Source organism: Thamnophis sirtalis, unplaced genomic scaffold (assembly GCF_051295495.1).
Source record: "Thamnophis sirtalis isolate CommonGarterSnake01/CBP01778 unplaced genomic scaffold, rThaSir2_p1.2 scaffold_5, whole genome shotgun sequence".
Taxonomy (NCBI): domain Eukaryota; kingdom Metazoa; phylum Chordata; class Lepidosauria; order Squamata; family Natricidae; genus Thamnophis; species Thamnophis sirtalis.
Window position 1 is genome coordinate 37667177 of NW_028261385.1, and position 13541 is coordinate 37680717.

Below are 13541 nucleotides of genomic sequence, written 5' to 3' on the forward strand. Positions count from 1 at the left end.
TCTTAACATTTTCCAAAACTAGCTTGAACATCTAGCAGTTTTCTTTCAATGTAGGGTTCTGATCTGCATCAATAGATCTTAAGCATTATATTCATAGTATATGAAATTAATGAAAATGTATAAACAACACATTACATTAAGTCTTCTTTGACATTGGTTCGTGGATTGATCTCCTATCTGTTAGCCACTGTGGTGTTCTCAAGATGGATTAGATGGGAAATTTACTGTTTCTTCTTCTGGTAACTTGGCATATTTCTGTAGATACTTCATTAGTCCCTGTAGCCTTTAAGTTCATAAAATGCTGATCTAACTTAGGAGTGTCAAACTCATGTCATGTTGACATCACATGACAATTGGGACTTTTCCTCCCCTTTGCTAAACCAGGCGTGGGCATGGCCAGCACGTGACACATCTTGTCCGTAGGCCAGGAGTTTGACAGTTCTGATCTAGCTTTTTCTTCTAGTACCAGAGGTAAATACAGCAGGTACTTTTGAAGTACATTAGTTGCTGACATCTCTGTTGTACAAAAATTCAAGACACTCCTTCCATTTTTATTTTGAGACTTCTTTGACCATTTGTTTTTGGATGCAGAATGGGTGCCTCAGACAATGTATTTAAAGGTCGCAGTACATTTATGGAAGAATTAACAGATACAGCAGCAATTATTCAAAAAGCAACTTCACATTCACTAGTAATTTTGGATGAACTAGGAAGAGGAACTAGTACACATGATGGAATTGCAATTGCGTATGCTACTTTAGAACATTTCATTAAGAATGTAAGTATATTATTTGATTAAGTATAATTAGTAAATTATAATTTTAAAGAAAAAGTGATGGAAATAGATATATGTAGCAAGCATTTAGGTTCTTATTGAAAGGAAGTATTTGAAATTTTAGTCAATGTCAACAATTTTGATAGTTTGAATATAAGATCACTACAAAATTTATTAATTAAAACAATAATAATACATATTTACAAATCAATCAAATCAGTATTTACCAACTTTGCCCATTATAGCCTTACCTTTACAATGTTCTTACTTCAGCTGCTTTTTCACTAATAGTTGGAAAGATTTTTAGATGTTAAGATCGAAACAGAACCTTGCAATTTAATAATGATATTGAAATTCTATTTATAGAATAGAACAAAAGTGCTCATACTAACAATACCAGCTTTAAAAATGTACCCACATGTATGAAAGTGAATGGCTGGTACAAATGGGCCATGCTTCTTTAAGACTTAGTTAATGCCAGAATTTAAGTTATAAGTGAAGAGTACTTAACATAACTGAAATTAGATGAAGGAATTTGTCCTCTGTATAACCCAGGATTAACTTGCAAAATGAAGGATCAATTTGGGGCCCATTTTACAATGTATAAAAATTCTAAATATTGATGTTCATTGAAGAGCATTTTATGCTGTAGGACAAAACTAAAACATCAGATTTAGTTACAGGAAAATGATAGGTTATCAGCTTGCTGATAGTTGATGACATAATTTCAAATCTTAAATATATATTTTCCCCTCTAGGTTGGTTCATTGACACTATTTGTTACCCATTATCCTCCACTGTGTGAGTTGGAAAGAGCTTATCCGACCCATGTTGAGAACTACCATATGTCTTTTCTGGTGAATGAAGATTATAGTAAACCAGAAGATGGTATGTTATCAAATTGATCAGACTGATAAGTTCTTTTCAGTAATTCCTTAAAGCTGTTTGGTTGTCTTATGTCTTAATTTTAGTCATCTTAGTATGAGTTAGAACAATTAATATGATTAAAGCTAAACATATTCAGCAACAGAATTACTGAGAACTAGGTGTCTTTGGTGGTAACAAGGATGTCTGAAACTGAACATTCAGAAAAATCCCAGAATTTGGTTGCTTCTCTGAGTGATACTTTGGCTTAGTCCTTATTCCAGAAATGAACCCTTTGTTCTTAAGGGATATGTAGTAGTATTCCAGATATATTTTGTTTCTGTAGTATTCCAGATATGTTTTGTCATAAACCCCTAAAAACCCTTTAGAGCACTTCCAGTTTAGAAGATTAAGTTCCATAAAACTGCAAATATGTCTAGAATAATTGAATCAACATGGTCCAGAGAAGAAATTGAATGTTCTGGAGTTCTATTGGTAGAAATTTGGGATTTGCATGTATCTGATTAAAAATAACTTCAAAAACTTACTAAAAGAGTTCATTGTTTCTTTTTTCTTTTTAGATTTTGAAGAACAAAATCATCTTGACTGTGTTACTTTCCTTTATCAAATAACTAAAGAAGTTGCTGCAAGAAGCTATGGTCTAAATGTTGCTAAACTGGCAGATGTGCCAAAAGAAATTCTTAAAAAAGCTGCTTATAAATCAAAGGAACTAGAAAGATCAGCTGATGTGAAAAGGTTAGAAAATAGATTGGCTCACTTTGTTCTGTAATATGGCATTTATAAATGTCAAGGAGAAATGCAATTCAGAAGTGTGCATGTTTGTTTATGCATTTGTCTGTGAGAGGAGTTGTATATATTTGCTAAATAAAGGGAACTAATTTTAGAAATAGATATCTGTTAATATGATTTTCTTCGCTCTGGACTTTTCTGAAATGTGATTTTTGGCTTGCATATGTTTGTGTATGTGGATACATGCAAATCCACATATGTGCTGAACTGTACTGTATATCTTGTAGACATTTATTAAGAATCTCTAGGATTGGTTTCAAGTGAGCATGGCAGCTCCCCATTTTAAAAGCTATGTATCGTTCAGATTTTTCCTGTGCTTTCAATCTACTTTTTCTTTGGAAAAATGCCTGAGACGTTGCTTTCCTCTCAAATGAACATAGTATGTAGTGATATGACCTATGGAAAGTCTTTTCTATTTAATTTTATTTACAGTATTGTGAAGAAAATATGAAGGAGAATGTATACTACTTTATTTAAACACATTATGTAGGCACTAGAACTGGGTAGTAACAGATTGTGCCTATGTAAAAAAAAGTTTAAACCAAGTAGGATAAAAATAGTCTTTGCATTATCATAATACTGATTTTGGGGGGGAAGTCAAATTTTCCATTAGAGTAGTTTTCCAATGTATTTGCCATCACTTGGAAATAATTTATAATTTAGTGTTTTAATTCCTGTAGTATCTTTTTTAATCTCTCTGCCACATTTTCCCAATCTTCAAGATATGTTTTCTACATTAATGTAGAAAAGAGTAACAGCTTAGAAATACATAGAATTAAGATGTTTCTATAGTAGAGATAGGTCTTTAATAGGAAAGAATGAATAGAAAATGTGCAGTTGACCTGAAAAGGGATTGATGACAATATCCCCTTATTTTCAGATCACATGTCAATTATTCCAAGGTAAACAATAGGACATGATCTTATTTGGACATGATCACTCTTGACTTGGGGCTGAAATAACCTGAAATAGTTCCAACTCTGGACCCAACCCATGAAAAGGATATTAAAGTCCTCCAGCATTAAAACTTTATAAATTCCAGCCACAATTCCCTGGTAAAACCCATATTCACATCCCATAGTAATATTAAATAACTATAATACCTGTACTTTAATTTCTGTAATGACAGTACTGTTGCAACTTTTTGTTATTTTATTAATCCTAGTATATACTGTGTGAGAATTTGGGAAAGAAATAAATATACATAAAAACCAAACATTTGAATGGGAGAACTTAGCATTCATAAACAGTTATGATCTAATTTGTTTTTTTTTTATTAAATGTTTTTTTAGTTTTAGTTTAAAGCTGGTACAACATCTTTCTTAATATATCAATCAATTACAGATAATACAGAAAAAAACAAAGACAACAATCAGAAAAACAAAACAAAACACAGGTATCTATTATGAAAAAATAGGAAGTATATCAACTGGTTACAACATGTTCTGGTGCTTCTCTTCGATTGACTCCCATTAATTCAAGTATCTTAACTCAAATATTTGCCATATCAACATCATTATACCTCCGGTTTTAGTTATTATAATTATTTAAACATCCTTCATCCTTAGTTATGCTAAGGAATTAGTCCATAACACATGCTGGCAGTTCATTTACTTATTTGTAAAATCCTCTATTATCATCAAATCCTCATATTCTATTTTAACTAGACATCCATAATATTCAATTATATCATATATCCTAACATTTTCCCAATATTGATTAACATTTAATTATATGGATTTTATTTAATTTTTTAATAGTGCTAATTATTATAGTTAATACTCTTTATGTATACCCTAAAGGTATTTTCTCATATCCAATTGTTAGTTATCATATCGACTCCACATTATATACATTACTATTAATATCAATTATTATTCAGCAATATCTGTTACACAAAAAAGCAATTAGATTTAGCTAATTTTCAGTTATATTCATCAATCTATCAACCAATTCCAAATTATATATATTGCTATCTATATCAATCATTATTCAGCTATATCTATTACAAATTGAAGTGATCCAATCTAGATTCTATTTTAGCTAAACATCCATAATATTCAATTATATCATATATCATAACATTTTCCCAGTATTAATTAACATTGGATTGTATGGATTCTATTTAGTTTTTTAATAGTGCTAATTATTATAGTTAATACTCTTTATGTGTAATCTAAAAGTATTTTCTCATATCCCATTGTTAATTATCATGTCAACTCCACATTATATACATTGCTATCAATATCAATTATTATTCAACAATATTTGTTACACAGAAAAGCAATTAGGTTTAACTAGTTTTCAATTGTATTCAACAATCTATCAGCCAGTTCCAGATTATATATATTGCTATCCATATCAGTCATTATTCAGCTATATCTATTACAAATTAAAGTAATTCGATCTAGCTAATTTTAATTTTTATTGTCCCATCTGTCAGCCTGTGTCCCTCCAGCCACAAGGTTTTCTCCGTCCAGTAGCCATTCGTTGAATAAATTTACCAAATGTTTCCATAAGCAAGTCCAAACAAAAGTGTTTCGGCACCTTTGGATTCTGAATGTCAGTGATGAAGTAATAAAGTTGTTCTTGGTTTATAAAGCTTCCCAATTTAACTTTAATTCTCAAGGGTGGATTCTCTATTCCTTCTGCACACTGTCCCTTTAAATGAGCCGTCTTTATGGCTTCCCCCTTCTTCTCTTCCTCTGAGATAGACCAGACACCATTTCTCACATTTTCCGTTTGTGTTTCAGGAACATTTAAGCATTCAACGTTCTCAGTTTTAGCTTCATATTTTAGAATAAATTGATCCATTTTTCTTTCCAATCTTTGGTAAGAATGAAAAAGTTCTCTACACGCAGAGAAAAGAGTCTGAAATGAAGTCTTGGAAGTATCTTGGGACGCCATGATGTGTCGTAGTTAAAATAAAGGCTCTCTTTTTTTTCCCCAGAGGCTTCAAAGCACTTTTTAACTTTTTTTTTTTTTTTTAATCTCTTGTTGTAAACAGAGCTGGATAGTAAAGTAATAAAAATGTCGAATCGTGACGGGCTAGTTAGTAGGAAATAAGTTTTACGATTCACTTAGGGAGATTCAGAGGGGGGAGAATATCGCGGAGTTTCTTGAAGCATTTAAAAGGTAGAGTAACCACCAGTCATAAAACCATTAGAAAAGCTAATTCGCCGCTGATCTTCTGTTGTTTGGTTTTCAATTAGCTTAATTTTTAACAGGAACAATCTCTCTTGGATAATAAAATCAGCTTACCAGATGATATCACTTCTTCCATTCTTAGGGGCGACCTGCAGTTTCAGTTAGCACACAGCTAATCCAAAAAGGAATTGGCACGGGGAGTTAATACCCTCCCCCAGAGATTTGCGATTATCTCTGGGGTCCTGGGTCCCTCCCCACCTCCACTGTCGTCTTCGGGACAGCTGGGGTTCAAAGAACCCGTCCAAAAAATCCTTTGGTATAGAGGAATTTCAGGAGTAGCCTAAAACTCCATCTTCTCACTGCTAAGCCCCGCCTTCTTCTCATGATCTAATTTGTTTTGAGAAGCATATCAATGTGTGTAATCAATTGTCATGTGCAAAAGAAACACTAGAATGATCTTTGGTAAAAATATTTTTCTTAAGAAAAAATCATAACAATTTAATACTTTTTAATTGATTATTCCAGTAGAAAGTTTTTAATTTTTTATTGCTTTTTAAAATAATAACAAAAAAAGAAAAAACAAGATACAAAACACAAAAAACATAAAAAAACATTCTTAAAAATAAGTGAAAAAATACAACAAAAAGTAAAATATGTCATTATAGTATAATTACAGTTACAATTCTATATATCGGCGATGGTGAACCTTTTTTGGCTCGCATGCCATGGGGGGGAGGCAGGGGAGTTGTGCGCAGGCGTGCCGCACCCATAATGCAATGCGCAACCCCCCAGTGCGCATGCACGCATGAGTGGCGCTCCCCCCCCCATTTTTCAATGCTTTTTTCTCCCTTCCCAGACTCCAGAGGCTTTATCGGAGCCTGGGGAGGGCGAAAAAGCCTCCCCCGGAGGCCCCCCGGAGGCTTCAGGGACCTTCAGGAGGCTTTCCGAAGGGCAAAAAATGACCCCCCTAGCAAACCAGAATTGACTTCCGGTTTGCTCAGAGGGTGGTTTTTAGTCCTCCAGAGGCTTCAGGGAAGCCTCCTGAAGGTCCCCGAAGCCTCTGGAGGGCTTAAACCGAACCTCTGAGCAAACCGGAAGTGACTTCCGGTTTGCTCGTAGGGTCCTTTTTAATCCTTCCCAAACATCCGGTTTGCCCATAGGGCCGTTTTTTTGCGCTCTGGAGGCTTCAGGGAAGCTCCTGAAGCCTCTGGAGAGCCTCCAGGGGGGCAGGGGAGGCTCTTTTCACCATCCCCAGGCTCCTATAAAGCCTCTGGAGCCTGGGGAGGATGAAAAATGCCTTTAAAAAAGGCTGAACTCAGCTGGCAGGGCAACACCTCACGTGCCCTGGTAAATGGCTCCGCGTGCCACCTGTGGCACGCGTGCCACCGGTTCCCCATCCTGACTATATATAATTATCTAATACAAACTTTTTGCAAGTAGATATCTGTGAAATGAAAATGAATATTCATTTCTAATACACGTACATAATTATCATGCTTTTTAACTTACTATATTTTGTATAAATGAGTCCCGTTTTTCATTATACTTATCCATACAAAGTTTATGTCTATAAGCAATTCGCTTATAAGTAGCAAATGAAATCAAGTCTTCAATATGTTGAATAAATATGGCCATACATACATCTTTCAGTGTTGCAATGTCAGTCATTTAGCTACAGTAAAGGTACCCAGAATCCATTTTTGTTGTCCAGTTGTCAAGTTCCATGAACTAGATATATAATTTAGGAGAGTATTATCCTTTGAAAAATTCAACTTTTGTTACACAGTCATGTTTATATAATCCATTAATTCTCCTCAAACCTAATAAGTATACTGTGTTTCCCCTAAAATAAGACAGGGTCTTATTTTCTTTTGACCCCCCAAATAAGCATTTGGCCTTATTTTCGTGGAGGTCTTATTATTTTTGAGGTTCAGGAGGTGGTGAGCGTAGTCACTTCATGGCTGCTGCTGTGTTGCAATATTTTTGAGGAGAGATTATTTTCAAGGAAGGGCTTATTTTAGCGCATGCGCTCAAAAGCCCAATTGGATTTATTATCCGGGGAGGTCTTATTTTCGGGAAAACAGGGTAAGACATTGTAAAAATAATGTTGTAAGGAAGCATGTCCTCACATCTCCAGCAAAAAGCTGCCCTAGATAATCCTTGTCTATTACAAGTGTAACAAAAGGGGTAATGAGGGGTAATGAGATCATACCCCTGTCGTGGTCAGACCACTGCCTACTGAGGCTAGACTTCCGGAGGCCAAACCCCCACCGTAGGGAGGAGGAACCGACCAGGTGGTTCCGCCCCAGGCGACTTATGGACCCTGTAAGGTTCCAGACGGAGCTTGGGGTTATTCCTGATACTCTCGCCCACAGTTCGGCGGAGACTCTTGCTGCTGCCTGGCACTCGGCAGCGTCAGAGTCTCTGGACCAGATTGCGCCACTACGGCCCCTCCGGGTCAGTGGCTCCCGGAGGGCTCCTTGGTTCACTGAGGAGCTCCGGGAGATAAAGCGCCGGAGGAGACGCCTAGAGCACCAGTGGAGATCCGATAGGTCCGAACCGAACCGAGCACTTTTGACAGCATGCACCAAGGAGTACATCCGGGCATTAAGAACAGCTAAGAGAACACACATTGCCACCTTGGTAGCGTCCGCCGAGTCCCGCCCAGCCGCCCTGTTTAGGATAACCCGCTCCCTCCTAAATAGGAGGGAGACGGGGGACCCCTTACAGGGTAGGGCTGAGGAGTATGTTCAGTTCTTGGCGGACAAAGTTGCTCGGTTTCGGTCGGACCTGGACTCCACCCCCGCAGATCCAGCCGAGACACAAGGGAATGACTTGGCAGACCATCTCTGGGTTGAGTTTCAGGATGTTGCCTCCGGGGATGTGGACAAGGCTATGCGAGCTGTGAGTGCCTCCACCTGTATACTGGACCCGTGTCCCTCCTGGCTGGTTACCAACAGCAGTGAGGTGACACGAGGCTGGATCCAGGCGGTTGTTACCGCCTCTCTTCGGGAGGGGTACTTCCCCACCGCGCTTAAGACGGCGGTGGTGAGACCCCTCCTGAAGAAACCGTCCTTGGATCCAGCTGTTCTTAATAACTACCGTCCAGTCTCCAACCTCCCCTTTGTGGGGAAGGTTGTCGAGAAGGTGGTGGCCTTCCAGCTTCAGCGTACCTTGGAGGAAGCTAACTATCTTGACCCCTTCCAGTCAGGCTTCAGGCCCGGTTACAGCACAGAAACCGCTTTGGTCGCATTGACCGATGATCTCTGGAGAGCCAGAGATGGAGGCCACGCGTCCATCCTGGTTCTCCTTGACCTCTCAGCGGCTTTCGATACCATCAACCATGGTATCCTTCTGCGACGACTGCGGGAGGTGGGGGTGGGCGGCACTGTTCTGCAGTGGTTCTCCTCCTACCTCTCGGACAGGTCGCAGTCGGTGTCGGTGGGGGGGCAGAGATCGTCCCTGAGGCCCCTAACTTGTGGGGTGCCCCAGGGTTCGGTCTTATCCCCCCTGCTGTTTCACATATACATGAAACCGCTGGGCGAGATCATTCGGAGGCACGGGATAAAATACCACCAATACGCGGACGATACACAGTTGTATCTGTCCGCCCTGTGCCAACTCAATGAAGCGGTGGACGTGATGAACTGGGGTCTTGAGGCTGTTAAAGACTGGATGAGAGCTAACAAACTGGTACTCAACCCGGACAAGACCGAGTGGCTGTTGTGTCTTCCTCCCAACAATTTGGCTGACATTCCATCGCTCAGGCTGGGGGGTCAAAATTTATACCCCTCAGACAGGGTCCGCAACTTGGGAGTCCTCCTGGACCCACAGCTGTGTTTTGACCACCACTTATCAGCTGTGACCAGGGGGGCATTTGCCCAGGTTCACCTGGTGCGCCAGTTGCGGCCCTACCTGAACCGGGAGACCCTCACAACAGTCACTCGAGCCCTTGTGATCTCTAGGCTGGAATACTGCAATGTGCTCTACATGGGGCTGCCCTTGAAGAGCATCCAGCGACTTCAGCTAGTCCAAAATGCAGCCACGCGAGTGATTGTGGGCGCACCACGGTTCGCCCACATAACACCGATCCTCCGTGAGCTGCGCTGGCTACCTGTTGGTCTCCGGGTGCACTTCAAGGTCCTTCTTACCATCTATAAAGCGCTCCATGGTAGTGGATCTGGCTATTTGAGAGACCGCCTTCTGCCGATTACCTCCCTCCGTCCCATCAGATCGCATAGAGTAGGCCTTCTCCGAATTCCATCCGCCAGTCAGTGCCGACTGGCGACTACGCGGAGGAGAGCCTTCTCAGTTGCAGCTCCGATGCTATGGAACAATCTCCCCATGGAGATCCGCACCCTCACCACCGTCCAGGCCTTCCGCACAGCCCTCAAGATCTGGCTATCCCGTCAGGCCTGGGGATAAGACTTTACTCTCACCCCTCCCGAATGTTGAATGAATGTTGGGTCTTTTATTGCTAATTACTTTTATTCACATTTTCTTTTTGTGTTTTGTCCTGCACTCCCCTCCCCTATTATTGTAAGCCGCCCTGAGTCCCCTCAGGGAAAAGGGCGGCCTATAAATGCTTAATAAAATGAAAAATGAAATGAAAATGAAAAGTCCAATAATTTTTTTAAATTGATTTTTGAGGTATAAGTCATTGTTTACAGTCTATTGGCATTCTTGCTATAAAGGGTAGGACATTCCTGATGGTCTAAGTCAGTGTTTTTCAACCTTTTTTGTGCAAAGGCACACTTTTTTCATGAAAAAAATCATGAGGCACACCACCATTAGAAAATGTTAAAAAAATTTAACTCTGTGCCTATATTGACTATATATAAAGTAATTCTCCCACGGCACACCTTACACTATGTCACGGCACACTAGTGTGCCACGGCACAGTGGTTGAAAAACACTGGTCTAAGTAATATAGATGAACAAAAAATAATATGCAATAGCAGCAATAAAACAATATAATAAACAATGTAAGACATGTCCTAACACCAGCGCAACCATAATATAGAGAAAGCCCTCAATTAATGACAGTGTGATGGCATGTGAGTCTATCACTTAGCAGTCCTGACAGTTCCCATTGCTATCATTAACTGAAACCCATTGGTTGTTAAGTGAAGACATCTTGATCCAGGCCATTTCTGGTTTGGTTCCTCCCAGATCTGAGCCCTCAGTAAGGTATGGGATTGCCTCCTTTACCCCCTCCTGAACTCCCCCTTGCCTATCTCCCCCAGTCTCTTCCCTTTTGTCTGCCTGCCTACCTGCTGTCATTCCCACCACACTGTGCATTACTATTATACTAGCTACACCTTCTTTCATGAGCTACCAAGGCCTCAGTTTACACTCTGACTGGTAGGTCCATATTTTGAAACACAAGAGAAGGCTCTGAGTGGGATGTGAACAGAGGCCTTGGCTGCACCAGTGTGAAAGAGAAGGGCAAAAGAAGGGCCTGGACAGTACAGAAGTGATGCGTAGTATGACAGGACCCACTGGCAGCAGCATGTAGGAAGGTGACCAAAAGGTAGTCACAAATGGAATGGGCTGTATTTAGCTTATGTGACTGTAGAACATTGCAATGGCTGAAACTTTGAGGACTGGTCATACGTTCTGTCATTCAGTTAACTTTGAACAATCACTGAGTGAATTGATATTAAGCAAGAACTATCCATAAATAATAGTGATTAATATAAGGTTATTCTGGCTTATAAAGGTCTGAAAAAGAAGACTTTTAAGGGTATTAGCGAGGGAGTTGATTCTAGAGAGTAGGAGAAAAAACCACTAAAATATAAAGTGTCAATTTTTAATTAATAGATCTTAATTGCACAGTGAAGCTGAGCATGTGCCATTTTAATTTAATTTAATTTTAAGTTAATGTAAGACTATTTCAATGAATTTTGTGTAGAGATTTTGGAGAGTTTTATTGCTGTTTTCTCATCTCCCTTGTGATACAAAGTATGCTATGTTCATTTTGCATTATCAAGTAGGAAAGTATATTACTATGTCAGTGGTGGGTTCCGGATCCCATTACAAGCGGTCGCCCACATGGATGTGTGTGGCGCGCGCACACTCGTCATACCTGCCTGCAATGCTACAGCTGCTTGGCGGAGTGTTGCGCAGGCACCTTACGCGCCATGTGCGGAAGCGCCAAAGGCTTAAAGGACAAGTAGGGACCTTGGGTGGGCGAATGGGCCCTCCGGAGCACTGTACCGAAACAGTATCCGGTGCTCCAGGCACGCAACGGTACGCCCATACCGGGGCATACCACCTGCAACCCACCACTGTACTGTGTTTATCATTTATTGTATATAAATATTTTATGCATATGAAATAAGAGTGGAGATACTTACATGTTGATTGTTGATTGATTAATACTTTTTAATATTGAACTGTTTGTTTTTTAGAAAAAGTTTGATGTATTTTGCAAAACTATGGAACACTGATGACATTGAAGAACTTCGAAGATGGAAATGTGCATCTGAAGTACATAATGATTTCAGCCAATTTAAAAATTCCACAGAACTCTCCAACTAAAAATGAAAATAGCATATAAGGTTTAATAATATCTCACAAAAAGAAATATATGTGAATAAAGTAAAATTTTAGATCATTTGTGGATATACTAATAGTTTTTAATAACAATGACTGGTTCACATAATCACTTTTGGTATTAAATTTCTGTAAACTAACTTCAATAATGAGTTATGCAGAATGGAGCACAAAAATGTATAGCTGTTAGGAGCTCCTAGTATCTCCCACCAAATTAAAAGCATGTTAAAAGGCCTTTTATTTCATTCAATTTTCATAATGAAAATTACATAATTTTCACCTAGATTAGCATTTGTGGAGTGAAAAGAGATGAACAGGTAACCAAAACGTACTTCTGTATTTTTCCCCCTCAGAATAACAGCTTGATGGAGGAGTTTGTTTAAAAAAATACATGGAATATGCAGGTCCTTTTCTCTAGTGCTATGCTGTTTTTACTTTTAAAGCAAATATTTCACAGAGTTCTTGTCACCTTGTCAGACTCTTGTATCTAGAAATCATTGCAAAATGTATTTTACATAATATCATCTTGATGCAGTCATGGCCAATTATGAAAGCAAAAATGGTCCATGTTGCATTATTTAATATCAATGGATATTTTTGTACTAAGCTTCAATTTTTTAATTTTTCAAATTGCTTCCTAAAATCTGGTGACTTTATATGCTGAAAATAAAAATATTGTGACATTTTTCTAAATTGTGTGTGAAGACATCACATTTCCCCCCGCCCCAGAACTGTATGTGTCATGGTGGCACAGTGGTTAGAGTGCAGTACTGCAGGTTACTTCTGCTGACTGCTAATTGCCAGCAGTTTTGCAGCTCAGGTCCTATCGGCTCAAGGACCCGCCATCCTTCTGAGGTTGGTAAAATGAGGACCCAGATAGTTGGGGGCAATAGTCTGACTCTGTAAACAACTTAGAGAGGACTGTAAAGCACTGTGAAGCAGTATATCAGTCTAAGTTCTATTGCTATATGTCCAAAAAGCTTTTTCCTATCTGATGGAAAATTATGATTGTTGATGGAAATATGAAAATTATGTAACTATAAATTATATTAAAATAAATTTCTATTTATACCTGGCTGTGAAATATGTGTTCATTTCTAAAACAACTAAAATAGCAGAAGAATAAATTATTTTTGGGGGTTTCTCAGATGTAAAATAATTTCTTATTATAGACCAGTGCAGAATGAAGTTTTCATATTTTATATTACTATTCTTTTTGAAAAAGTGAATTAATTTTTGTCCTTCCTGCAGAAAAATCTTTAGATTAGTTTTAGCAATCTTCAATCAAATGTAGTTACAGTTCATCAAGAAAGTGGCGGAATGGATGGTATAGATCAGTGGTTCTCAATGTTGCCCTGCTGGAATAGGGACAAATGGAGACCCTTCG

The 13541-nt window shown here is 38.8% G+C and overlaps 1 protein-coding gene across 3 annotated transcripts in view; it reads left to right on the forward strand.

Annotated features, from left to right (window-relative positions):
* Positions 1-13225, forward strand: part of MSH3 (mutS homolog 3) — a 57240-nt gene extending 44015 nt beyond the window's left edge. For 2 of the 3 annotated variants that reach the window (XM_087715678.1, XM_087715679.1), the window contains exons 21-24: positions 592-778; positions 1534-1663; positions 2221-2395; positions 12010-13225. In XM_087715678.1, coding sequence (XP_087571804.1) covers positions 592-778; positions 1534-1663; positions 2221-2395; positions 12010-12139 — 622 coding nt within the window. In that variant the 3' untranslated portion in view covers positions 12140-13225. Of the gene's footprint in view, positions 1-591; positions 779-1533; positions 1664-2220; positions 2396-3329; positions 3505-12009 lie in introns of all 3 variants that reach the window. The other variant, XR_015696671.1, reaches the window with a different exon arrangement.
* Positions 13226-13541: the final 316 nt, after the last annotated feature.